This window comes from Pseudopipra pipra, chromosome 25, assembly GCF_036250125.1.
Source record: "Pseudopipra pipra isolate bDixPip1 chromosome 25, bDixPip1.hap1, whole genome shotgun sequence".
Taxonomy (NCBI): Eukaryota; Metazoa; Chordata; class Aves; order Passeriformes; family Pipridae; genus Pseudopipra; species Pseudopipra pipra.
Genome location: NC_087573.1, coordinates 1,457,343 through 1,483,471, shown reverse-complemented (window position 1 = coordinate 1,483,471; position 26,129 = coordinate 1,457,343). Strand labels below are relative to the sequence as shown.

At 64.6% G+C, this 26,129-nt stretch overlaps 1 protein-coding gene across 18 annotated transcripts in view; it reads left to right on the top strand.

The window, feature by feature from the left end:
* PLEKHA6 (pleckstrin homology domain containing A6) overlaps positions 1–26,129 on the top strand; it is a 46,176-nt gene that overhangs the window by 15,687 nt on the left and 4,360 nt on the right. For 4 of the 18 annotated variants that reach the window (XM_064636123.1, XM_064636138.1, XM_064636135.1 and 1 more), the window contains 20 exons: positions 12,184–12,264; positions 12,417–12,726; positions 12,857–12,929; positions 13,387–13,487; positions 15,288–15,463; positions 15,674–16,165; positions 16,711–17,221; positions 17,606–17,692; positions 18,352–18,405; positions 20,287–20,367; positions 21,721–21,789; positions 22,147–22,227; positions 22,611–22,760; positions 23,128–23,223; positions 23,334–23,445; positions 23,623–23,762; positions 24,068–24,220; positions 25,324–25,450; positions 25,552–25,646; positions 25,902–26,084. In XM_064636123.1, coding sequence (XP_064492193.1) covers positions 12,184–12,264; positions 12,417–12,726; positions 12,857–12,929; positions 13,387–13,487; positions 15,288–15,463; positions 15,674–16,165; positions 16,711–17,221; positions 17,606–17,692; positions 18,352–18,405; positions 20,287–20,367; positions 21,721–21,789; positions 22,147–22,227; positions 22,611–22,760; positions 23,128–23,223; positions 23,334–23,445; positions 23,623–23,762; positions 24,068–24,220; positions 25,324–25,450; positions 25,552–25,646; positions 25,902–26,084 — 3,172 coding nt within the window. Of the gene's footprint in view, positions 1–2,822; positions 2,926–4,062; positions 4,202–9,668; positions 10,192–12,183; positions 12,265–12,416; positions 12,727–12,856; positions 12,930–13,386; positions 13,488–14,327; positions 14,344–15,287; positions 15,464–15,673; positions 16,166–16,710; positions 17,222–17,605; positions 17,693–18,351; positions 18,406–20,286; positions 20,368–21,720; positions 21,790–22,146; positions 22,228–22,610; positions 22,761–23,127; positions 23,224–23,333; positions 23,446–23,622; positions 23,763–24,067; positions 24,221–25,323; positions 25,451–25,551; positions 25,647–25,901; positions 26,085–26,129 lie in introns of those variants that run through there. The other 14 variants (XM_064636128.1, XM_064636124.1, XM_064636134.1 and 11 more) reach the window with 12 other exon arrangements.

Here is a 26,129-nt window from a genome sequence, read left to right as displayed (position 1 = left end):
GGCTTTTCCCAGTGAGTGCATGGATGGCTTTTCCCAGTTGTCGGTTTCCTGAGGAGTTGAGGTTTGTGATCACATTCCCTTGTTCATTCCCTTGATTCCCAGTGACTTCCGGGTCACACTGGGCTGGGGACACTGGTCTGGTCTCCACGCACGTGGAGCATCCTGCCAGACCCAAGCCCACAGAAAAGCAGGAGTGATCTCCCACCTCTCCAGCACCCGACTGCTCCGCAGGTATCGTCCCATCTGTGCCCTCTGGAAACTCGGGACAAGCTTCTGGCTCTTCCCAGTGCTGAGCAAACCAGTTCCTTGTGGGGAGCAGCCACCGTGCCTGGTCCTCTCCTGCAGCTCCTTGGTCCTGACTGCCTGTGAGTGTCCTTGGGGGGATCCTGTGACCATCCCAAGGGGCTCATCCAGGCTGGCAAAGGCATCACCCAGAGCTCTCTCCAGGCTGGGACTGGCCCAGCTCCAGCGCCAGCCTGGCTTAGGGATCCCGTCCTTCCAGCTTCCCTCCCCGGGCACGGCAGATCCCGAGGGCTGCAGCTCCTTCAGGGCGCAGGGAGGGCTGGGACCACATTTATTTACATGATGCTGGGGGAGAAGGAAGGGGGAACTGGCAACAGGCTGCTTGCAAATGGGATTTCTGGGAAGTGGAAGGCTGGCGCGCGTTCAGCCTGGAACTGTCCTGATTTCCAATTGGAAACATCCCACGGTGACTAAACTTCATTCAGGGGATGATCTCGTTCTGCAGAGCTGCTGAACCAGCCCGTGGCGCTGCGGGGGTGGCTGTGGGAGGGGGACAGGGGACACGGGGCTGTTCGGTGACACAGGGGGTGTGTCCTGTCCCCACGCTGGCCCTGAGCCACCCCGGGAGACTCCGAGGCTCCGGCTGGGTGGCTGTGAGGGGTTCTCAGCTCCCTCTGGTTTCCCTCAGCACATTCCTCGCGTCGCCCCTGCAGCTGCTCCCCGGGGCCGCTCTCGGCTCCGTGCCCTAATGAGGACGCGGGTGGGAAGCTTGGAAGGAGCAGTGATTCACCAGGAAGCTGTTCCCGGCCGTCCCAGGCACGGTCCTGCCACACCAGGGTGTGGTGGGCTGGAGGTGACAGCAAATCTGGGCTGTCACACCTGAGGGCAGCGAGGGAACTGCTGTGGTTCCCCCTGGGATGCTCCACACCGGGATGGCACCACTGCCAGAGCCAGAGGAAAGCTCGGCAAAGGCAGCAGTTCCCGAGCCCGATCTGAGGGGGCCTGTGCGTGTTTGCTTTGGTCTGTTTGCTTGGGAACAAACCTCCTGCTTCGTGGGACTCCTGGTTCCCACTGTGTTGGTACACGGAGGCTGGTGGGACGGGCACGTGCCTGGGTGACTCCGGGGCTGGGGGTGGCTGGTGCTGGAGCAGGAGGAGCTGGAGGCATCCACGGGTGCTGGGCTCGGCTCCTGGGACCTGCTGTGGGCACTCGGGAGCACTTTTAGCTGCTCCACACATTTTGCTGGCACCCACACCGTGACCACGGGCTGCTCCCGGGGCCGTGGGACACGCTGCAGGTGGATGTGGGGTCGGAGGGCCGTGGGCAGCCCGGAGCTGCCCGGATCCAGCACTCGCCCGTCCTTGGGAGCTGTTTGGTGCAAAGCACTTGCACAACCCCGGCCGTGCCCGTTGCGTCACAGCCGGTTACAAACTGTTCCGAGCCCTGCAGAGGTACAGGATCAGATCTAAAAATGGAGAGTTTCCCCATCCACCGACATCACACCCAGGCCGACGCAAGGGATGTGTGGCATTGCACCGGGAAGGCAACTGGGACACTCCTCGTGCTGCTGGGGGGGTGACAGGCTGCCCGCGGTGACAACCTGCGGCTGGGCCGGCTCTGCCACGGCGGGAGAGCAGAGCTGCTCCTGCCCCTCCATCCCCGTGGGCACACGTGGCTGTGCTGGGCCATGGGGGCCGTGGGAGCCTGCCTGGGACCCGTGAGGCTCCTTGCAGAGCCCCGGCTCCGGCAGGTGTGGGGCTCCGTGCCGGCTATGCCAGGAATGTGCCGGATGCGCCGGGACTTGACTGCAGGAGGTCGGGGCGCAGAGCCCTGGGATGAATCACTTGGAGAGCTGGCAGTGGCACAGCTCCTGGGCTGGGGCAGAGCCAGGGCTGCCCAACCTCCTGATCCAGAGCCTCTCCGATCCCAAACGCTGCTGGGAAGCGGGATTCCATGGTGGCAGCAGGGACACGGGGGCTGGCAAGGTCTGTGCCCGGGTTGTGCCCCCCATAACCCTGAGGTGCCACTCTTGTGACTTTAGTTTTAATCTGTCTGAGATGCCCATGGAAAGTTGGGAATTTAGACAAAAACAATCAATAGACTCCACAGGGAGTGGCACAACCTGCCATGGCTGATGGAGCCCAGGATGGGGATCACCCCACACCCGGTCCTGGTGGGATAGAGTGGGAATGGCAGTGCCTGGCATTGCAGAGCCCTGGGACTCACTGCTGGGAGCAGGGAGATGCTTGATTTTATCCCCCTGCTCTGGGCCCTGCACCTTCTGAGTGCTCCCAGTTCAGGGAGCAAGGAGCTCTTGGCTTCGTGTCCCACGCGGGTGTGGAGAATGGGAATTCCAAAAGCTGTGCCTTGTGCACGGCCCATCATGGACACGGGGGGCTGAACCCCACGGCCAGGGGGTCTTATCAGCAGCTGTGCCTGCAGCTCGATCCCCTCTGTGGGTTTTTAGGCGTTTGATGGGTTTTTATCATGACTGAAACCATCCCACAGCCGCCCTCCCTCCGCGCTCCAGCCACACGGGGTGGTGCCGCGCAGATGTTTGTCCAAGGCTATTTGTGATCATTCCAGCCCGGACGCCCCCGGCGCTGCAGCTGGGGCTGGAGAAGGCGAAATTCCCTGTGTGTCCGTGCCGGGAAGCTGGAGCTGGGCTGTGGCGCCGGTGCTGTGAGTACTCCAGACCAGACCCGTGGGAGCTGGGACAGGGATCTGGATTTAACCCCTCTCTGTGTTTGTAGGGAGATCTGGTGGCTGCCCTGGGCTGGTTGAGCTGGTGGGACCTGGCTTGGGGTGGTCCTGGGAGCTGGTGACATCATCTGGGCTTGGGGACAGCGGGGATAAGGGCTTGGTCCCAGGTGCCACTGCACCCCGGGGCTGTGCGGGGACAGAGCGGGGACAGAGCAGGGACAGAGCGGGGACAGAGCGGGGACAGAGCAGGGACAGAGCAGGGCTGCACCAGCTCTCGGCGATGGCGCAGCCGGAGGTTAATCATTCAACCCCTTGGCAGGTTGGGTAACGCAGCCAGCGGCGGGGGGGCGACCGGGACATCTGTCCACCCGCTTCGCAGACCGCAGGCACAGGAACGGCCCCCGTGCTCCTCCTGCAGCGCCGGGTGCCTGTGCCCCGTTTCCATGGGGATGCGGTGATCGGGACAGCGCCGCGGGTACCGCAGCGTGCGGGAGACCCCCGGCAGCGGGGACTGGCGGCTCCCTGTGCCGGCTGAGCGGGAGCCGAGCTGGCCCCCGGCGCAGCCGAGGGAGCCAAGAGCCGCAGCTGGGTTGTAAACACGCCCGGATAAAGTTACAGCCATTGATGTTCCTTGGAAAAGCTGAGTGAAAGGAGAGAGGGAGACCCCCGAGCTGAGATGCTGCCCCACTAAGGGGTGGATGTGCCTCCTGCCTCCGTGGGCAGCTGGGGGGAGCAGCCCCTGCCCTCTGCCCCCTCCTCAACTCCTTGGGATGAACATTGCTGGCTGTCCCTCAGGGTGGGGAGAGCGGGGTCTCCTGCAGCTCCCACCGGGATGCAGAGGCAGGATACGGCCCTTGGGATGCACAGGAACACACAGGGCTGCTCCCAGGGCTCCTGCTGCCGAGGGAGCGGGATGGGAGTGCGTGGAGACAGGACCCTGCAGGAGCGGCTGCAGGCCCATGGGGAGCCCCTTGGCAGCCCCTTTCCATCCCCGGCCCGTTGTCCTGCAGTGACCTGCCGTGTCCCGGTGCCCTTAAAGGCGCTGTCAGGGGCAGCACAGGACGTCTCCCGGCGCTCCTCCCGCGCCGCACGGAGCCGAGGGGGTTAAGGCCGCCGGCAGCTGCTGGGGCTGTTAATGATTGATACCAATGACGGTCTCCATGGGCTGGGAAGGAAAATCATCTACCCGGGCCGGCTGCGGGAGAGACACCGGCTTGGCAGGCGGCGTGGGCAGAGGGGACACGCGGTGGCACCGGTGAGTGTGTGTGTGTGTGTGTGTGTGTGTGTGTGTGTGTGCGCCCGTGTGTGCAGTGTCATCGCGGCTGTCATGGCACAGACAGCCCGGCCAGGGCACACAGACAGCCCTGGCACACAGAGCCCGGCCGTGGCACACGTGGGCCATTGTCTGTGGCCAGGAGCAGCCGGTGCCCCGAGGGCGGCCGGGGCCGTGACTGGCACAGCTGAGCACGCCAGGGAGGGCACGTCGGGCTGTGGGTGTGATTATCCGTGTGTACGATGGGTCAGGCAGGTGCTGGGGATTTGTCCCAGCAGGATTTTCCCAGCGCTGCTGCTCCGTAATCCCCGTTCCTGACCCGACCTGGCCAGGGAGGGGTTGGGATCGGGCTGGTTTGATGCCTCGTGCCAGGGATTGCTCAGGACAGGTATTCCTGCCGCTGGAAGTGGTTTCTTAAAGAGCTTAGGGAGAGTTTAAAGCCTCCAGGTGCGGGTCCAGGTGGCGGCTCAGGGGTTGTGTGAGTGGGAACGGTGGCTCTGGGAGCCTGGTGATCCCGGGCACAGCGGGCAGGGGCTCTGCCCCCGGGAAGGGACAATGGAGCCACTTGGTTAAAGCAGTGCCACACACTCAGTGCTGCCAGGGCCTGGACTGTCACCTGCTCTGCCCCATGTCCCGGGCCACCCCTTCACGGGGCTGTCACCCTCCCGAATGTCACCCCAGGGATCCGGGATGCTGCCGCGCCTGCTCCAGCTCTCCGTGTTCTGGCCGGCCGCCCCCGTGGGCCGTGCCTGGGATGGAGCCGGGGTTTCCAGGGAGATAAAACACAAACTCCCGGTGCTTTTTGTGCTTTTTGTGCTTTTCCCCGACCCCAGCTGGCGCGGGAGCGGGGGACTCGCCCTCCCCGCCGCCGGCCACGCCGGCTGCCAGCAGCCGCTTTGTTCTCTGGAAATCCCCTGCCTTCCCTGCTCCCGGCCATCCCTGCTCCCGGCCATCCCTGCTCCCGGCCATCCCGCCCTGCCATGGCAGGGACACCGGGTGCTTCTCCTGCTCTCCCTCCCCACGCACCCTGCCCGGCCGGGAGGGCCCTGGGTGATGGTGGTGACGTTGCTCGTGGGCTGCGGGTGCCCGAGAGCCTCCACCCGCCCTTCCCGAGGACTTTGCCCGGCTTGGCAAGCCCGGCACAACAGCCCTGCTGCTTCCCAGAGGATCCAGCTCAGGCTTTTCCTCCTCCCCTCCCAGCACGGCTCCCACGGGAACTCAGAGGGATGATGGCGAGCTGAAGGCCAGGCTGTGCTTGTAGGAGTGGGGGGTCCTGGGCTGGTGTTTGGGGTCTGGGGGTCCTGGGCTGGTGTTTGGGGTCTGGGGGGTCGAGGTGCTTTGGCAAATGGCTCTAAAAGCAGCAAGGATGTGACACTGTGGACATTGCTGCAGGCACAGCCCTGGGTGGGCCATTGCTGCTGCTGCTGCTGCTGCAGCAACTTCTGAGTGGGGTCAGTGGTGACACCTGGGATGTGGCAGCAGAAGGAAGGGGGGGCTTGGCCACTACAGCCCTTGTTTTGGCTCTGGAAAGGCTCTTGCCAACATTGAGCCAGGGTGGTCCCTGCCAGGGCACTGTGGTGGCAGCTGTGGGTGCAGTCTGCCAGAGGGGTGAGGTGGGGATGGGGCGCTTGGACTGGCACCCTCTCTCTTGGGACTCCTTTGGCACCCTGGATTTTGGGGTTGCTTCACAGCAGCCCCAGCACAGCCAAGGGCAGGAGGCGACAGGAACCTCCCTCTGCCTCCCCATTCCCATCCCAGCAGTGCCACTGGGGTGGCACCGTGGCTGGGGACAGGGGCACAGGGGGCTGTGCAGATGCAGGAGTGAGTTTTGTTGTCCAGGAGGGCTGTGCTGCCCCAGGCCCCCAGCCCTGATGGATGCAGGGCTGGAAATGCTGGCTCAGCTGGATGGAGGGGGCCGGGATTAGGGCAGGGATGAGGCTGAGGAGGAGATCCGGCTGCTGGGCCCTGCTGTGCCAGGAGCAGTAGGAGCTGGCCAGTGGCAGCATCAGAGTGATGGGCCAGAGGGAACCTCAGCATGCAGCTCCACACAGAGGATTCTGAGTGCCCACAAACCACTTTATTCCCAGAGGCTGATTGTGCTGCAGATCCACAGGCACTGGGATTCCCAGGGCTGCTGCTTGGCTCGGATGTGGTGCCCGGACAGGGGTTTCTTGCAGCATTCCATCCCTCCTTTCCCTCCATCTCCTCTTCCCTGCAGCCTTTTCTCCTTTCCTGCCCTCTCCCAGGGCTGGCATGGAACTCTCACAAGTCCAGCAGCCCCGAGCTGGGATGGCCCCACGTGGAGACTCTGGAGCAGCCGAACTGCTGGCACCTGCCCTCCACCTGCCAAACTTCATTTCATTAATTTTTTTTATCCCTATTGCACCTCGAGCCCCTGCACCCCTGTGCTGAGTGGGGTGGACCTGGGCTGTGGTGGGTCCCCTTTATTAGTGCATTATAATGTGTTTGCTCCCACCCCAGGCTCCTCTTGCAGTTTGGGATTTGGCAGTTTGCACTTGCTCATCCAAGGGTGGATTCTCCCTGCCAGGCCCTCACTGTGGGGGACAGGGTGACCTGGAGTCCCTTCCCATGGGTGCTGAGCACTGCAGTTAACTGGGAGAGAAGGATTTTCAAGGGCTGCAGTCAGAGGAGAGGGATGTGGCTCGGGAGGAGAGGGAGAGGTGAAGAAAGGGCTAGAAAAACAGAGGAGGGAGGCCAGTGTACAGGGCGTGTTTGGCTGGTGGCCACACAAGCCCCTTCCTTGGGAGCTGCCTGGATGCTGGAAACAGGAGCAAAACCTTGGGATGACGAGTTTTCATTATCACTTTGGGGGGTTGGCTCCCTGCCTGCCCCTGGCGTGGCAGATCCCAGCAGCCACGGTGGGGACCCCCCATCCCTGGCCCCCCCGAGCCAGGGGCTGTGAGGGGAGCACTGAGGTTTCTGCCAGAGCTGGAATCGGGGCTGGGGCATGGGAGGACGCAGGGCTTGGATCCTGGAGGCACAGGGCCAGCCTGGGAGCTGGAGGGATGGTGTTGGCCCGGGCGAGGCTCCGGCAGAGCTCCACGGCTCCGGCATCGCGCCCTGGCAGGGCCGGTCGGGGTCCCCACAGCCCCCCTGCCCTGCTCTGGGTTTAGGGCTTGGCAGGCCCCGGGGGTGAGCCTGCACCTCCCCTCTTCCCACTGCTGGATAACAGCCAGGAGAGAAGCCCTGGGAAGGGCCCTGGAGTGGGAATGGTTCCCATTAGCTGAGGTGGGCTGCACACGGGGGTCTGCTGCACACGGGGGGTCTGGGGGGGTCTGGGGGTTGCTGGGCTGCCTCCAGCCAGCCGAGCCAGGCTTGCTGTCTCCTCTTGGAGGGGAGCAGGAGCTTTTCCCAGGTGCATCCCGCCTTCTCCACGAGGAGGGATTCTGTCATGCCAGCTGGGAATGCAGCAGCAGGAGCACAACTGGCATCACCTGCAGGGCTTCACCTCAAGGTGGGGCATGTGGAGGGGCCACTTCCCTCCTCATCCACCTGCCCAGAGCAAGTTTGGGCTTTGAAGAGCAGGAAAGCAGGGACCTCGATGGGCTGTGGGAGGGTGGGGGCAGCCATGGGGGGTTGTCCCTTTGGTCCCAATGAGCTCCAGCTTTGGGGAAGGGGAAGAACAGCAGCGTTGAGTGAAAGTTTTGTTTCCCAGTTGTTGCATTTATTCCCTTTTCTTGCTCCGGAGGAAAAGCAAGAGGAGGTTCAAAGTGGTTTCCTTTGATGTTTCCCTGAGGAAGAGCATGGACTCTTCTCCCCCTCAGCTCTCTTGGGAGGTCTGGGGGAGCCTCCACCCCTGAGCTGCTGTTTGGAGCCCTGAAGCGTGTCCAGTCCATCGGCCACGGGTCTGACCCAGTGACTGTGACACAGCCCAGCTGGTGCCGGGAGCACAGCGCCTGCTCCGGGCTGGAAAACCGGGGCTGGACCCGGCTTAAAGGGTCCCAACCCTGGCACAGCCCCCCAGGACACTGAGCAGGGGTGACAGAGGGGAAACCCCAACACTGGGGGGCTCAGAGCCTCCAGTGCAGCCAGAGGTGGGTCCTGTGGCTCCTTCCCTGCTCCTGCCACACTGTCCCCTGCCACTGCCATCCCCAAAAGGGGCCACACCTCACCTGGCAGGTCCCTTTCGACCACGGTGGCCATGCCACCAGGTGAGCGTTGGCTTTTGTCACACTGGGGAGCTGGCACGTCCCCGAGGCCGTTGGAGGACCTTGACCCCGGATCCTTGGCACTGGCAGGAGGTGGTGATGGAGGAGCGGGTGAGTCGCTGTGGTGGGGACGTGGGGATGCAGGGAAGGGGGGACCTGGGGAATGTGGGGATGCAGGGAAGTGGGGACCTGGGGAATGTGGGGATGCAGGGAAGTGGGGACCTGGGGAATGTGGGGATGCAGGGAAGTGGGGACCTGGGGAAGAGGAGACGTGGGGACAACCAGTGCTGGGGTTTTGCCAGGGCTGGGGTTGCTGGCACGAAGCTGGTGCTGTCCCTGGGCATTGTGGTGGTGGTTTCTCCATGGAAGTGTCTCTCCCTGTGCCAGCAAGGAGAGCAGTGATGGCACCATGGGGCATCTCCATGCCCGAGGTGCCCTAAAAAGGTGGATTTAGTTGGTTTGGGAGCAGCAATGCCATGGTGTTGGCACATGGTGGGGATTTGGTTCCTGTCCCTGGTTGCTCCCTGACACCCTCCTGGCTGGGACCACTGGTGCCAGTTAAGGGGCAGCAGGGGCATCCCTGAGGTGGGCACTGGTGCTGAGCTGGGCACTGGTGCTGAGCTCTCCCCAAGGGGGTGGAATTCAGGGCACTGTGTTTTAGGAGGAGCAGGTGGATGGTGGGGTGGCTGGGTGGGCAGTACCCGGGGTGCTGGGGGAGCAGGATGGAGCCCAGGCGCCGTCCCGTGCTCCGCTTCCTTCTTTGGAGGTTTCTTTGAAATGCCAGCGCTGCCTCCCTCCTTCCCTCCCTCCCTCCCTCCTCCCAAGGATTATACCAGCCCTGATGGATTTGGATTCACTTTCCAAAGGCCAGGCAGGGTGTGGGTCACCCCGAATCCTGCTCCTCCCCGCTCTGAACCTGCCGGGCTGTGAGGGCTCCCCGGAATTTGGGGGGGCTGATGCCTCGCAGGGTCTGTGCCCCCACTGCTGGGGTGGTCGGTGCTTGTGCCCGTCCTGCTTCCTGGGATTTTCTCTCGGCGTGACCTGGGGAAGGAACAGCCGCAGGGGGGAAGGGGTGGGGGGGACACACAGGGATGATTTGGGGACAGGGGGGAGGGATGCAGCCAGGGAATCCAGGGCAGCGACAGAGCTCATCTCAGCGCGGCTGCTCCCCCGCCCTGACACCCCCCCTTCCCAGGCAGCAGACCCCGTGCTCCGCTGCCCTGCCCGGGGTGGGGGGGCCCCATAGCCCCCCTGCCAGCCCTCTCAGCCCCCCACAGCCCCCCGACCTGCCCCTCTGGCCCTTCTCCTGCCGCCGGCGGCTCCCCGGCCCCGCACCGGTGCTGGGGGAGGCGGCGGTGCCGCGCTGCCCTTCGCTTCTCCTCTGCGCGGGGACGCGAGCGGGAGCTGTTTGTCCCCGCTGTCGCCTGCCCGCCGGCTGCCGCACACCGGGGCTGCCCAGCCCCGGCGCCACCGGAGCCACCGGAGCCACCGGAGCTCCGCCACCGCCGCCGCCGGGAAACGCCAATGCCACCGGGCGCGGGGTACTGGGACAACTGGGAGAGAGAGAGAGAGAGAGAGAGAGAGGACAAGCAGAGCTTTCTCCCTCCGCCCGCATCCCCCTGCCCGCCCCGGGCTGCCCCCCGGCAGGTGCCATCGCCCCGCAGCGTGGTGGCACCGTGGTGGCACCGTGGTGGCCCCGGCGCTGTCCGTGCCCGCCGTGGCCATGCCGGGAGCCCGGAGCTGGCGCTGAGCTGGGAGGGCCCCTGGCACGATGCTGAAGTTCCGGGCGGACCGGCGGGTGAGGTAGGAGCCCCGGGAGGGCTGGGGGGGACCCGGGGGGGGCCGCGGGCGGGCGGCGGTGAGGGACCCTCAGCCCGGGCAGTGGCTGCTGCATTGCAGTGCTTGGGAGGCGATGGGAACCCGCGAGTTTCTGGAGCGGGGTCAGCCCAGGGAGCTGCTGCCGGGCGGTGGTTTCAGGAGGTTCTTTGCCTGTTTCGGGGGTATTGCCTTGTCGGGGGGTGGGGGCAGAGCTGGGGCGGGGGGAGGCACCGGGAGGAGCCGCGGGGCTGCAAAGGGTGCGTGTCCTGGGCTTGGCGGCGGAGCAGGGAGAGCCCAGCCTGCGGGGACAGAGACCTGCTGCGGTGCAGGGTCGTGGGCAGGGATGGGGGACCCCCTGGGTGGGGTTCAGGCACGTTGGTGGGTCCTGGCAGCACCCACTTCCCACATCTGGTGCTCTCGGGGTGCTGCTCGCTTGGCATTTGCCCCCTCCCCATGTGTCAGCACCATGGGGGGGGCCTGGGACCTGCCTCAGCAGCCGTGCTTTGAACCCCTCTGAAGTCAGTGCTGGGGAAAAAGGGTCTGGGAGCAGCTCCAGCCCTGGTGGCAGAACCCCCTGGGCTGCTGCTGGAGCGTGGGCTGGGCAGGATAACTCGTGGCACAGACAAAACAGGTGCTGGGGGGTTCTGAGGAGTGACCCCCCCTCGCTGCGGGGTGCACACACACTCCCCGGGTGTTTAAGATGCCCCCGAGCGTGGGGAGCACTGGCAGAGGGGATCAGCCCCATGGCAGGGCACGGGGTGGGACCTGCAAGGGGGAGCAGCTCAGCGGTGCTTTTTTGGGTAGGAAGTGGTTAATGCCTTCAGGGCCTGGCAGCAGCCCAGGTTGGGGTGAAGCTCGGGATGGGATGGTCTTGGCAGCTGCGTTTTCTTGCTCAAACTTCCCCTGTTTTGCTGACATGCAGGAGTTTGGTGTCACGCCGGGCTGCTGGGGGGGGCACCCATGTCCCGGTGCCTGGCAGCTTTGGGAAGGAGGGAGGTCACGGGCATGGGGTCCAGTGCAAACTTCCCGGGATGGAGCCCTGAACCTGTGGGTAAACCTCGTCCTTTCCTCCTGGGAAAGGACGTGGGAGGGGGTTCCCCAGGCGAAGCAGTGAAGTGCTGGGGGTGCCCAACAACACCAGCTGCGTGGGACTGGGGCAGGGACAATGGCACAAGGTGCCAGCTGAGCCTGGCAGGAGCCCTGTCTCTCTGCTCCTGGCACTGCCAGGGAGCCCAGCACGGCCACCTTTAGCTGTACCCAGCACCACCAAACCAGCAACAGCTTGTGCTGGTGTTTGGGGTCTGGGGGGTGCACAACCCTCCATGGCCAGGTGACCCTGCTCTAAACCTTGCAGTGTTTTGGCAAATGGCCCTAAAAGCAGCAGGGGGAGGGTGTGACATTGGGGATGTCGCTGCAGGCACAGCCCTGGATGGGCCATTGCTGCTGCTGCTGCTGCTGCTGCTGCAGTGACTTCTGAGTGGGGTCAGTGGTGACTCCTGAAATGTAGCAGCAGAAAGAAGGGGGGCTTGGCCACTACAGCCCTTGTTTTGGCCCCCAGCGAGATGAGCACTTTTTGGGAAATGCCAGTGAAATCTTTGTGTGTCCAGAGAAGGGAACAGAGCTGGGGAAGGGTCTGGAGCACCAGGAGCGGCTGAGAGGGCTGGGGGGGCTCAGCCTGGAGAAAAGGAGGCTCAGGGGGGACCTTCTCGCTCTCTGCAACTCCCTGACAGGAGGGGGGAGCCAGATGGGGGTCTGGCTTCACTTCCAGGGTGGCCCACCTGGCTGTGGCACTTGGGGACAGGGTTTAGTGGTGAACACAGCGATGCTGGGCTAATGGCTGGAGACTCAGTGACCTTAGAGAGCTTCCCAACCTTCGTGATCCCACAATTCTGTGATTCCACGAGAGATCCAAAGCACGGGGTTAGCAGGATGGGTCTCTGGGGGGGGCTGTTAACAACCCCCCTCCCGTCTCCACAGCCACAATGAAAGGCGGAACACGTTCCTGCACCCAGTGACGGGACAGGTCCCCGAGGACAGCTCCAGACTCGACTTGCACAAGTAAGTTGGCTCCCAACTCTCCTGCTTTCAGGGCCCGGGAGCGGCTGGTGATGGGGGGATGTGGTGGGGGGTGGGCTGGGAATGGGGGGGGGGGGCAGCTCCTGCGGGGTGGGGGGACACAGACGTGCTGACCCGGCTCCCCTGTGCCGCAGGCCCACCTCGGACATGTCCAGCAAAGCGGGCAGCAAGCGGCCGCCCACCGTGCCCAGCGAGCCCCCCGGCCACGCCATGGTGTCGGAGGGACCCCCGGAGCGCCCCGGAGGCCGGGTGGGTGCCCGGCGCCGCGGGGCACGGCAGGGAGGAGCGGGGCCGGGGCGCCAGGGACCCCCCCTGAGCGGCTCCTCTGCCCCCCTGCAGGCCCCGCGCTCCTCCCGCAAGGGCATCGCCTTCGGGAAGCGCTCCAACTCCATGAAGAGGAACCCCAACGCCGCCGTCACCAAGAGCGGCTGGCTCTACAAGCAGGTACAACCCACGTGCTGGGTGCTTCCCCCCCTCCCCGGGGGTGTCACCCCCCTTGCCAGCCCTGCTGGGTGCCTCCCCTCCGGGAGCGGCCGTGCCCGTGGGCGCTGCCCTCACGGCCCCTCTCTCGCAGGCCAGCTCGGGGGTGAAGCAGTGGAACAAGCGCTGGTTTGTGCTGGTGGATCGGTGCCTCTTCTACTACAAAGGTACAGCCCTGAGCACCAGTCCCAATGCTCCCCCAAAAAGCTCATGCCACCCCCCCAGTGTGACCCAGTGCCCACCACCCGGGTGCCTCCGTGCGATCCCAGGCTCTTTCCGTGCTCAAAGGAGGGTGTGCCGGGGGGGGTGAAGGGGTCTGGGGGTCCCAGCACCCTGCTGTGGGGGTGTTCGCTGTGCTGGGGACCTGAGGGGTTAATGCAGAGCCTTCCCCGCCTCCCTGGCAGCTCCTGGGCTCAGCCCTGGGCGGGCATCAATAATTGAGGAGGCTGTTTGTGAGCCAGGCAGAGCTGCGGGAGCAACAGGCGGGCAGTGCATTCCCGCAGGTGGGCTCCCCGTGTGTCCCCCTGGGAAGGAGCAGTGGGATGTGGGGGGGTCTCTGCTGGGGGGGGCAGCCAGAGCTCCCAAGCCCTCTGTGTGTGTGTAACCCCAGCGTTCCCCCCCCAGATGAGAAGGAGGAGAACATCCTGGGCAGCATCCCCCTCCTCAGCTTCCGCGTGGCGGCCGTGCAGCCCTCGGACAACATCAGCAGGAAGCACACGTTCAAGGTCAGGGGCTGGGAGGGGACAGGGCACTGGGACGGCACTGGGGGGGCACTGGGGTGGTGGTGATGCTGGCAGGGTCCCTGCTGCTCTTCTGGCTTTCTTGGTGACGGGGCTTGGAGCAAGCTGGGGTGAGGGCTGACTGCGTATCCCGGGATCCCCTGTGGATACGCCGCGTGGATCTGCCTTCTGCCGGGGAAACTGAGGCACACGTGGGCTGAGCAGCATCCCCAAGGTCACCAACCCCTGCTGCTGCCCCCCAGTCCAGGGCAGAGCTGGGTGCAGGGCCTTGCTGGATGCTCCTACCCCTCTCCCCGTCCCAGTTTCCCCTCTCCATCGCTGCTCCCGCCAGCCTGTCCCACCGGCTGCCGCGGCGCTTCCTGGCAGCATTCCCAGAGCCAGGCATGGAGGTGTCCCCAGCTCCGGCTCTGCTTGAGCTGTTTGCCTGGGAAGTGTAACTGGAAGGGAGGAGCCCGTGATGAGTCACTGCCGTGGGGCTGGAGTGGAGAGCAGAGCAGGGAGAGGTGAGGGCGGCTGCTGCTCCCCCACGTCCATCCCAGGCATCAGAGCAGGGTCTGAGCTTCCCTGGCACTTGTGGGCATCACTGGGCACCTTTGGCATCACAAGGCACTTTCACCAGCACAGCTGCTCGTGCTGAGCTCCGTGCTGGTGTTCCCCAGGCTTTGGGAGGATGGTTTTGTCCAGAGAAGGGTAGAGAGGGTCCCGAGGGCCGGGGGAGGTTTGTTCCTGCCCCGCTGACCCCGTGTCTGTGTTTCCTCCTCCTCTCTCTGCGGGTGAGGATCCCCGGACAGGAGGGGTCTCTTCGTGCCACCCACCACACCAGCACCCAGCCACCACCTAGGTAGTACCTTCTTGTGTTTCTGGTGCATGCAGAGGGTGAGGGACCCCCAGGCTCGCCCGCATGCTCCGCCCCCCCCACTCCCACTAATCCAGGGGGTGAATCCCTTTGATCACATCTTTTCCTCTGGCTGCAGAGCTTGCAGAGGCAGGAGTGCATGGGGGCTCAGGAGGTGACCCCCAGCTGGGCACAGTGCCCATGTTCTGGGGAGGATGGAAACCCAAGGGACGGTTTTAATCAATCAATAAAAAAAACCCAATTTTTTTTTTTAAATTTTTTTATTTTAAGAGATTGAGCCCTGAAAGTCTTTCAGGGGAAAAACCCTCCTGCTTCCCTCCTTTTCTTCCTCCTTGCATCTTCCCTCCTTTTCTTCCTCCTTACATCTTCCCATCCCTTTCCAGAGAGGGGGAAGGTGGAAGCTTCAAAAAGGCCCTAAATAACCACGTGCCTTCCAGCACGTTCTGGGTGGAGAATGGGCACCAACATCTTGGAGCAAAAGCAAACCTTTGCCCCCCCCCAAAAAATATTTTCTGGGCCAAGAAACCACCTTCCCCCTCAGCCTGCATGGATGATGCTCCAACATTGCTGCTGCTCTCGCTGGGACATAAACCCTTCCCCAGCCCCCCTGTGCCCCACGGGGACCCACTTGGGGTGCAGCAACCTCTGTACTGGGGTGCTGCTCCTCTGCTGGGGGGCTCTGGGCAGGGCTGGTCCTGAACACCTCTGGGAGAGACCCCGGGGGGATCATGACCCCAGGGAAGCCCCTGTGAGGGGCCTGCAGAGCCTTCCTCCTGCTCGGCGGGAGGGTGCATGCGGCTGGGAGGCTCCTGCAGCGGGGAGGGACCACTCCTGGCTTCTCCCATGCTGGCAGGACCTCGTGCTGGGGTGGAAGTGGAGCTCTCACCCTCCTGTCTCTCTCTCTGTCCCACTTGTGTGCCCCCCTGCAGGTGACGGTGTGCTGGGTGGAAGAGATGCCGGCGAGTAACGGGCAGTCCGTGTCTCCCCAGGCCGAGCACGCCGGCATCCGCACCTACTTCTTCAGCGCCGAGAACACGGAGGAGCAGGAATCCTGGATCCAAGCCATGGGCGAGGCCGCCCGGGTGCAGATCCCCCCGACCCAGAGGTCAGCGCCCACCAGCTCCCTGTGCCACCCCTCTGCCCCACTCTCCCAGGGATGGGGGGGGGACTTTTGGGATCGTGAGGGACCCTCTGGAGAAGGGAGCTGGGGTGGTGCCGGCCCCCCGAGGCCGAGGGAGGGTCAGGACGTTCCCGGCCACCCCGGGGGCGTCGCAGAGGGAAGGTGACCCCTCTCTCCCGTCTCGGCTCCCCCCAGGCACGAGAAGCCGGACTCGGAGAACATCCCCCCCAGCAAACACCACCACCACCTGCACTGCAACAGCGCCCACCGCGAGCACCCCAAAGCCGAGCCCGACGCCAAGACCCGCGGGGAGGGCGACGGCCGCGGCTCCGAGAAGATGGAGAGGAAGCCGGAGCGGGCGGAGGGCAAGAAGGAGCCGCTGGCCAAGGCCAACGGCGTGGGCGGGCAGGAGGGGCCCTCGGAGCCCGGCAGCCCCTACCCCGAGGCGCCGCGGGGGCCGGGCAGCGCCGAGCGGCCGCCGCAGCCCAACGGGTGGCCGTACCCGTCGCCCAGCCGGCCCGGCAGCACCGCCTTCCCCCCGCCCGACGGAGAGAGCAGGGACCCCCGCCGGGCCGCCGCCCCCCGCCCCAACCCCGACAAGGTGGCCCAGCGCAAGAGCTCCATGACGCAGCTGCAGCAGTGGGTGAACTCCCGCCGCGGGAACGTGCCCCCCGAGGAGCTGCGCAGGTGAGACCCCGCTCCCCTCCGCTGGGCTTGTCCTTTGGGTGCTGCTCTGGGAATGTTCTGCCCCTTCCTGCCCGCTTCCTGCCCTCCTGGGGTCAGGAGATCTCCTTTCTGGCTCTCCTTTCTCTCTGTGTGCCGGCTCTGAGCTGCTTAGGGGATGCCCTGAGGAGTCATGCAGGGTGGATTTTGGGGAGGTGGATTTTTGGAGGTCCCTGGGAGGAGCAGAGGCCACCACGGTCTCCCTGGAAGGAGGGATACAAGGAGAGGAGGCCACCACAGGATCTCTGGGAAGAGGAATGGCAGGAGGGGAGGCCACCATGGGATCTCTGGGAAGAGGAATACCAGGAGGGGAGGCCACCATGGGATCCCTGGAAGAGGGATGCCAGGAGGGGTGGGCACCTTGCAGTCCCTGGGAGGAGGGCTTCCAACCAGCCAGCTTTCCAGACACCAGTGTTGGAGCTGCCTGCTCCCAGTCTGTCCGTGCCCCCTGAACCCCGGGCACTGCCTGCCCTCCAGCCTGGCTCTCACAACCCTCTTCCCCACTCCAGCCCCACCAGGTTTTACCCCGTGCCTCGCCGAGTGCCCGACTACTATTCCCCCTACTCGCCGCAGTACCCCGAGGAGTACCAGTACTACCCCGCGGGGGTGCGCCCCGACAGCATCTGCTCCATGCCCGCCTTCGACCGGGTGAGCCCGCCCTGGGCGCTGGAGGACAAGCGCCACTCCTTCCGCAACGGGGGCACCTTCCAGCTGCGGGACTGGAAGGACCCGGCCGGGTTCGGCCGGCAGGACGTGCCGCTGTGGCTGCCGGCCCCCGGGAGGCAGCCGCCCTACCTGGACGAGGTGGACGCGGCCTCGGGCTCCCTGCGGAGGATGTCGCTGCAGCCGCGGTCCCGCTCGGTGCCGCGCTCGCCCAGCCAGGGCTCCTACAGCCGGCCCCGGGTGTACTCGCCCGTGCGCTCGCCCAGCGCCCGCTTCGAGCGGCTCCCACCCCGCGGCGACGAGATCTACGCCGACCCCACCCCCTTCATGATGAGGCGGTCCATCAGCTCGCCCAAGGTGAGCGCCCGCAGGGACGGAGGGGGACCCTCGCCGGGGAGGGCAGGGCAGGGCAGGGGGGCTGCGGCACCGCGTGTCCCCTCTGCGTGCACAGCCTGGCCTCAAAGGGCCACCTTGCAGCAGCTGGTGGCTTTGGGAACCCCCCTGGTGATCCTGCAGAGCTGCCCTGGCTGTGGTTGTTCCAGAAGAATGGATGGATGAATGGGGTGGGGTGCTCAGGGCCACCATGGGTGATGTGCTCCCAGGCAGGGAGTGCTGGTGTCCCTGTCCCAAAGCCAGGCCTGACCCTGCTGGGGGCCAGAGTCTGTCCTGTCCTGTGCTTTCTGGCTCTCACACACCTCTCACGTGTCTCTGATTTTGGGGTGGGGTCTCCTCTCTTCACAGTACGACTACCTGGGTGACAGGCGGCCCGTCCCCCCCGGAGTGTATCCGTACCACTTCCCGGCATCCCCCACCATCCACGACAAAATGGTACGTGCACTGCTGGCCCAGGGAGGGGGGGTCAGTTTGGGGGGTCCCCACTCAGATGACCAAGGAGGAACCACTGCACTCCAGGGGCAGCTTTGTGGGTCACAGCTGGGCTGCTCTGGGCCAGGTCGGGACTGCAGGTCCTTTCACTGGTCCCTCCTGACCATTCCCAAAGGAAATCCGTGTGGAAGGGCCCCTGGCCCCCGCTCTGCAGCAGTGGGACACCCTTGGACCCCCGTCTTCCCCAGGGTGGTCCCTGCCTGAGGCTGGTGCACCCCCTGCCTCTCCCCCTCTGCTTCCTCCCTTCTGGCGACGGCTGCTGCGTTTTCCTGCGTTGTTTCCTCTCGGAGGGGCCGGAGCTGGTGGGGTGGCACCGAGAGGTCCCCCCGCAGAGCACGACCCCAAAACCACGGGGCAGGACCATCGGAGGAGGGAGAAGCCTGAGCTACCATAAGCCACCCATGCTGCCATCCATCCTCGTAGCCGCAGGGCGACCGGGGTCCGCAGGGCACGGCCAGGGCGGCGTTCCCGGCTCTGTGCCCCGGAGGTGCCTCGTTTCCCAGCCAGGAGGCCTTTCCATAGCCCTCACCTAACTGCTTTTGCTTCTTCTCTTATATGTTTTGCCCTTCGTTTCTTGCCGCGTGCCTGCTGGCTCCTGGTAGGATGAACTTTTAGACCTTCAGTTGCAAAGAAACCTAGAGTATTTGGACCAGCAGGTAGGCAGAGCTGGCTGCCAGCCCCACCTCACCTGCTGCTTTAGTCCCCTCGTGCCCCCCCGTCCCCAGCGGCTTTCCCCTTCCCTCCCGGCGCAGCATCTCGTCCATCCGTCCATCCATCCATCCATCCTCACCCTTCTTGGCATTCCAGCAGCACGAGTTGGTCTTTGGTTTGCTTCTTCCATCCTCCCCATCCGTAGGGTCGCTCATTGCTTGGCAGAAAGTCCCTCCTGACAGTGCCTCTGTGTGGTGTGCTGGAGATGGGGGGTGTGGGGGGGCCGGGGCAGCTTCCTACATTCCCGGGGGCTCGGGGAGCTGCCCTGGGGTCCAGGGGGTGCAGCGGCTCTGAAACCCCCCAGGTCAGTGCTGGACACGTGCACAGTGCCAGCGTGGCTGTGCTGGAGGGTGTGGGGTCCCAGGGCTGGTGTCCCCCGTGCAGGGGGTGGCCAGGTGACCCCTGGGGACTGTGGTTTTGGTGACGTGGTGGTCCCATTCCTCCTCGGAGGTGAAAAGTTTGATGCAGGTGGGCATGAGGGGCCCACCGGGTCTGACACCAAAGCAGTCGGGGTTTTGGAGCAAAACGGTGAACTGACCTCATCCCAGGAGCATGGGGAGGGAATACAGCCGGGAGACCCCCAGGAATGTGTCCAGGCAGGGGCTGCAGCCAGAGCTGGGGACGGGAGCTGCCGGGCAGTGCTGCAGCCCAGGCTGGCACTGAGGGAGCTGCTCCAGAGACAATCTCATTAGTCTGCAAATCTCCACCGGTGCAGCAATCGCCACGATCTGTGTCTGCCTTGGAGCAGGGCCAGGGCCAGGCAGGAGCACTCGCTGCAATAAAAGCTCTCTGGGCTGTTTCGCAGTCACCGGCAGCATCGCTGCCTCTCCCCGGCTCTTTAAACCACTCCCTGAAGAGGCTCTGCGTCTCCTCCTCCTCCTCTCCCGCCGACCTGTGGAGAGACTAATTGGGAGTGACGCTGTCAAGTGTCTCTTTTCAAACATCTTGCTGCTTTATTTTCTCTCTCCTTGCTCGTCCAGCCGCGGGCACGGCTCCCTCGGCTGCCCCCAGTCAGGGTTCAGTCCCTGGTTTGTGCTCAAAGTGCCATCACCCCTTGGATCTTGGGGTTCCCGGGCATGAGGGGCTCCCCTGGCATTGTCTGCTCAGGGCTGTGGGCTCCTGCAGCACTTCTGTGGGCAGAGGCAGTGGTAGAACTCTGGTGCTGGTGACCTGAGTGGCCCCATCACCCGGTTCCGAGGGAGCCGTGGTCACCGCCGGCTGTGCACCCCAGGAACCCCTGGCTGGGGTCTGTCCTGCCCCCCTGGAGGGCTCGGCTGCACCTCTGGGGGGGCACAGGGATGCCAAACCCATCACATCCGTGCCTGGCAGCACGGCCTCAATGTGCCACCTCCCAGTTCCACCCTGCTGGAGGCTCTGCTGGGCTGGACAAGGGGACGCCGCTGTCCCCACGCCCGGCTGTCAGTCACCTCCTCGATGCCATCACAGCCCTGGCTGGGCACGGAGCCACCAGCCAGCGTGAGAGCAGGGTCTGTGTGTCCGTCTGTGTGCTGGGACCCGCTGTGCTGCCGCCGTGGCGTCTCTGTCCGAGCCCGTGTCTGTCTGTGCCGTTTGCAGCTCCGAGCCGGCTCCGGTTTATCTGTGCTTTCCCCTCACCAGAGCGTTCAGGGCGCTCAGCCAGCCCTGAGCAAACCCAGTGGAGCAGCAGCAGCCCCGGGGGGGGCCGTCCCCACGTGTCTCCAGCCCCTGGGACATCTCAGGAGGTGGCACTTCACGTCCCGAGGGCCCCCGGAGCGGTGCCGGCGGCTGGGGCGGCGCGCGGGCGCGTCTCCGCTGACCTGTGCCCTTTCCTTCCCTGTGTGCCGCAGATGAGCGAGAGCGAGACCCTGATCAGTATGGTCAACAGGATGGTGGAGACCTCCTCCCCTAGGGCCCAGCTCTACATGCAAGTAAGGCTCGGGCCGCCGGGCCCCGCGTGGCTCGTGCCCAGCCGCGGGTCCGGCCGTGCCCCCCGCGCCATCCGGGGTCACCTCCCACCATCGCCACTCATGCAGACCCGGCATCCACGCGGCGCATCACCCCCCTCGGGGGCCTGCTAGTCCATCCCAGGCTTTGCTAATCCATCCATGAGCCATTGAAACCCGGCAAATCCTCGCGCCGGGCGAGAGCGCGAGGCGGGGCCACGGCGGTGCTGGACTCTCATCCTCACTCAGGCTGCGCTCGGGGCTTGGCTCATCCTTGTTTTGCCATCTGATGAGGCAAGGAGGAGGTGTGGGATGATTGCAGACAGGAATCCAGCCCGAGGCTCCTAAACCAACGCAATAACTCCTGCAACAGGGAGAGGAAACAGCCTTTTACCCCCGGAGGCTCTGGCTCCTTCTGTTCCCAGCACTGGGATGTTCCTGCTGGTGTTGGGTTGCAGCTCCCAGCACAGGCAGGTCCCATCATTTGTGCCCACCGTGCCACCCACCCCGGGCAGGGGGTCTCGGGGCCCCACCGTGCTGCCCAGGGCACCTTCTGGCTGTGCCAGCAGCCCGGAGATCGCTGGGATTTTCCAACAAAAAAGGCGCCTGTTTCCATCTGCTGTGAGCAGGGATGTGCTGGAGGGTGAAACCGGAGCCCCTGGGATGCTCTCGCTGGCTGGGCTCCCTGCCCGGAGGCAGCAGCATCCCAATCCACCAGGCTCTGCCTCCAGCCCCACTGGCACTTCCCAGATTCGAGTCCCTTTGCATTATCCCATAGTTTAAATGGCTCTAAAGTAGCATCTTGCTTTCTAGCAATAATGATCCCCTTCTTCCTATCTTCTGCCTTTCATCTCCAGATCTTGGAGGCATTTAATTGCTGAGGTCCCATTAGTAATTTAGATTTCCAGGAAAGGAAAGTGACTCACGGAGGAGCCAGTGGTGGTAAACAGGCCCTGCTGCAGCTGCTGATTTATAGGTGTTTCCACTCTGCTAAGTGGAATTACAGCTCAATCTCGCTGCCTTTGTTTCCCTGCCTTTGGAATGGTGGCAGTTAATGATTCACGAGGCATCTCTTTAGCTCAGTCCTTGGCTCCTGTGGAGAGGCTGTGTCTGGATAATTCCAGTGGCTCACCAGCTGATGAGCAGGGAGGTTGTGATTTCATCCATGTCCAGCACTGACATCCCAGTGCCTCCTGATCGATGGGGAGCACCCACCACCTCCAGGACTCGGCTCTTCCCTCTCTTTCCCTGCTCACAGGGATGGGAGAGAGGGACTGGGAGCTGCCTCCCCTTCCCTGGGGATCCCAGGGCCAGGCTCACCCCACGCTCTACTTGCAGGTGACGCCCTTCCCGGAGGCCTACAGGGACACTCTGCATCCCTACAAGATAAGCGAGCAAGACACCGATGTAAGAGCAAATGTCTGTCCTGTGTGGCCCCCCTGTACCCCCCCCCCAGCAGCCCTGATGTCCCCATGGAGAGAGCTCTGCCCTGTGCTCCCACAGCTGGGAGCTGCCCCCAGTTTGGTCTGTGCTCCTCAGTGAACCAATCCTTCATCTCCCAGTTTGTCCCGTGCCACCCTGGCTGGGGGTGAAGCCCCTGCAATGAGAGCCGGAGGCTGGAAATGCCCCCCAAGGCCACACATCCCACCAGCCCAACCCCGTGGGACGTGTCCTGCCTGCCTCCTGCCTCTCCCAGCTGGGAGACCGTGCTGGACCCTCACCCTCCTCATCCTTTCCCCCCTCTCTCTTTCCCTCCCGGCACAGAAGCTGCTGGGGAAGCTCTGTGAGCAGAACAAGGTGCTGCGGGAGCAGGAGAGGCTGGTGCAGCAGCTCCGAGCTGAGAAGGTACGTGGTGGCAGCTCGAGTGGCCCTCTGGGGACAGGGGATGACCCTGTCACAGAATGGTTTGGGTTGGAAGGGACCTTAAGGGTCATGTCGTTCCAAGCCCCCTGCCATGGGCAGGGACACCTTCCACTAGCCCAGGCTGCTCCAAGCCCTGTCCAACCTGGCCTGGGACACTTCCAGGGATGGGGCAGCCACAGCTTCTCTGGGCAAATGTCCTGCTCCCTTGGGGGCAGCTCAGTGGGGATGTTTCTGAGGTGAGGGAAGTGCTCTGGCCGTGCACACCCCCAGGATTCCCCGGGTGTTTGTGCCCTGTTCAGGAGGGGGATCAGAGCTCCTGCACCAGCCAGGCTCTCACAGCTCTGTCTTCCTTCCATTCCATCCAGGAGAGCCTGGAGAGTGCCCTGATGGGGACGCACCAGGAGCTGGAGATGTTTGGGAGCCAACCTGCCTACCCAGAGAAGCTGCTGCACAAGAAGGAGTCGCTCCAGAACCAGCTCATCAACATCCGTGTGGAGCTGTCTCAGGCCAGCACGGTAACGGACCCCTCCCTCCTCCTGGGGACCCTCACAGCTCCCACCGTGTCCCTTCTCTCCCTTCCTGGAAAGAAAACAAAAAGGGAATTCCCCTGAACTGGCTGGGGGCCAGAGGAGCCATAATCCCTCACGGGGCACAAAGCAAATTAGCCCTCGAGGTGCCATCCAGCCACTGTCCCTGTCCCTGCCTGTTGGCACCGGGTGCTCCCACGGGCACCTCAGAGCTTGTCCCCTCTTCTGCCACCCCCTCCCCAGCTCGGGGGGCTGTGTTGGGTGCAGCCTCCTCCTGCTTTCCCGGGTGGTCCAGAGCTGCTTCCAACCAGGGGAGGAACCTGCCAAGGACCCCCCTGACCCACCTTCCCCCCAGGCCTTGGCAAACAGCACCGCCGAGTACGAGAGCCTGGAGAGCGAGGTGTCCACCCTGCACGACGACCTGTGGGAGCAGCTGAACCTGGACATCCAGGTGAGTGGGTCCCCCTGACATCCCTGGGGTCCCCCGAGGGGGGTGGAAGCCCCCCCAGTTCCTTCAGCCCTCGTGTCCTGCTCTGACCGCTGCCTTTCCTCCCCGTCCAGAACGAAATGCTCAACCGGCAGATCCAGAAGGAGATCTGGCGGATCCAGGACGTGATGGAGGGGCTGAGGAAGAACAACCCATCCCGTGGCACCGACACTGCCAAGCACAGAGGTGAGTGGGCTCTGTCCCTGCCCAGCCAAGACCCCAGTGTGCCATGTCGTGGAGTGTCCCTGGTGACTCTGGGCAGGCAGCAGCTCCTGCTCGGGGACACGGTGGCCCTTATTATTATCATATTATTACCTTATTATAATCATCTTATTATTATCTTATTCCTGCTCCTCTCCACAGTGGCCCTGGGCCCCTCGGGGACATACAGCTCCAACAGCCCTGCCAGCCCCCTGAGCTCTGCCAGCCTCACCAGCCCCCTCAGCCCCTTCTCCCTCATCTCTGGCTCCCAGGGCTCGCCCACCAAGCCCGGACCTGGCGAGGTGAGTGAGTGGGGGGGTTTGGGGTGGGATTGGGGGATGCTGGGCACCAGGCACAGAGCACAGATGCTTCTCCTCGTGGCTCTGCCTGGGGGCACCGTTTGGGCCACACAGATGGTGGGATGCAGTGTCCCCCTCAGCAGTGGGGTGGGATGCCCTGTCCCCCTCTGCCCAGGGACACAAAGACTCCGGAGCCGCCGCTCTCCCTCCTGCCCTCCTCGGCTCGGCACTTCCACTGTGTGTTGTCTCTTGGCCTCTCTCTAACTCTCTCTTCCTTCTCTGCTCTCCCCCCTCACGCTCCGCCCCAGGAACCAGGCCCGCCTCGACCTCCCCTCCCCAAGTCCTACGTCCCCCTGGAGTCTCCTCCGGCCGTCCCTCCGCTGCCCAGCGAGAGCCGCCTCTGGCCGTACCCCACGTCCCCTTCCTGGCAGCACGGCGGGGCAGAGGCCAAGCGGGGACAGGTACCGAACCCAGGGCAGCTGCCACCCCGTGCTCCTCCTCCCCGAGACGTGGCAGGGGCTGGCATGAGGCAGGACACAGAGCTGCCCACCCCGAGCCTGCAGGGACAGCGTGGAGGTGGCACTTGGCGTGGGGACAGCAGCACGTGGCTCTACCTGCCATCCCCTCAGCAGCCCCCCATGGCCCTCCTGTCCCCACCAGGTCCCCAGCGCCCACTGTGCTCACTCAGGACACGGATTGTCCCCTCCTGGGCAGCCCCCAAGGCTGCCACAGCCCTTGGCATCACCCTCTCTGCTTTCCTCTGCCCTCACCTCTCTCGCTGTCCTTCCGTGGCACCGCTCCCTGTGTGGTGCTGGTGGGCTCTGCCCGTGGGGGTGAACCCCCGGCTCCTGCCCACCGGGGCAAACCTGGATGTGGGAATTGCTGCTGCTGCCTCGGCCGTGCTCGTACCAGGGGAAGGGGCCAGGTGTGGACACCAGGAGCCACTGGTGTCCCTGCAGCTGGGGGCTGGGATGTGTGTCCGAGGGGGCTGGCACGGCAAAGCAGGGCTGGGAAGGGTCACACTGCCAACACAGGAGGCACTTCCAGCAGCTGTGGGTGGCACAGGGGCGGTTGCACGTGGATCCAAGGGGTGTAAGGGGTGTCTGGGTTCTCTGTGTCCATTGAGGGGGCACCCTGGGCTGCTTGGCCCATTGCCACAGCCCTCCCTCACACCAGGAATTCCTGGGCTCCAGGCAGGCTGTTCCCATGGGACATGAGGTGGGAAAGGACCCCAGAAATGGCCCTTGGCTCACTCTCATGCCTGTCCCAACTCCTGCCCCATTGGGACCACCCCCCTTCCCGCAGGCACAGGGTCTGGCTGGAGCCCAGCACAGAGCCAGGGTGTCCCTGTCCCAGAGCTCCTGGGTGCTGTGGTGGGATCATCAGCCTTTCAGGGAGCTTTTCCCGTGGAGAAGCCTGGCCTGTGGCTGGTGTCTGTGTGTCCATCCACTGCCAGGAGCGTGTCCGTGGTCCATGGCTGTGGAGAGCAGGGGGTGTCCCCAGGCAGAGTGTGGCCCCCAGACAGGACAGGGGGGCTCACCAGGGCCCTGCTTCCCTCCCACAGCCCAAACCAGGCTTCGAGCAGAGCAAGAAAGAGGTGCAGCGACCCAGCCCCCCCGGCCCCCCGGGCGAGGGGCTCCTGCAGGGCCGGCAGGAGCAGGATGCAGAGAAGCAGGCAGCTCTCAACAAGGGTATGGCTCGACTGGGGACAGCAGGACCCCAGAGGACCTTGCTGGGACCCTGCCCTTGGTCCCCGGGGGGGCTCAGCCTGGTGTTCTGCTTTGCTCCGCAGTGGGAATCGTCCCCCCCAGGACCAAGTCTCCGGCGGAGGAGGAGGTGGTGGCGAGGAGGAGTGCTGCTGGCATGGCCAACGGGCTCAGCTCCCGGGTAGGGCTCGGCTTGAGGGGCTGGGGACCGGGCTGGGGGGACTGGGTGAGCTGGAGGGGGCTGTGGTGCAACCTGCAGAGAGGAGCCTGCTGCCGAGTGGCTCCGTGTTTCACCATCCACTCCTTGAGATCCCTCCCGGGCGATTCCTGGAGCGGGCATCCCGGGAAAGGGCTGAGCCCAGCAGCCCACGGCAGAGGGTTCTAGCACCAGGAGGATGGGGCAGGGGTGGGTGACCCAGGGCTGGGCTGCCCCCAGGAGAGACCGAAGAGCGCCGTGTTCGCCACCGAGATGAAGGTGAAGATGAGTGTGGAGGAGCAGATCGACCGCATGAAGCGCCACCAGAGCGGCTCCATGAAGGAGAAGCGGCGCAGTTTGCAGCTCCCCAGCAGCCAGCAGCCCGAGCCCCCCGGCACCAAGACCCCCACCTCCTACAAGGTGGTGAGTCCCTGCGCCTGGCTGGTCCCTCCTGGAGCAGAGGGGACA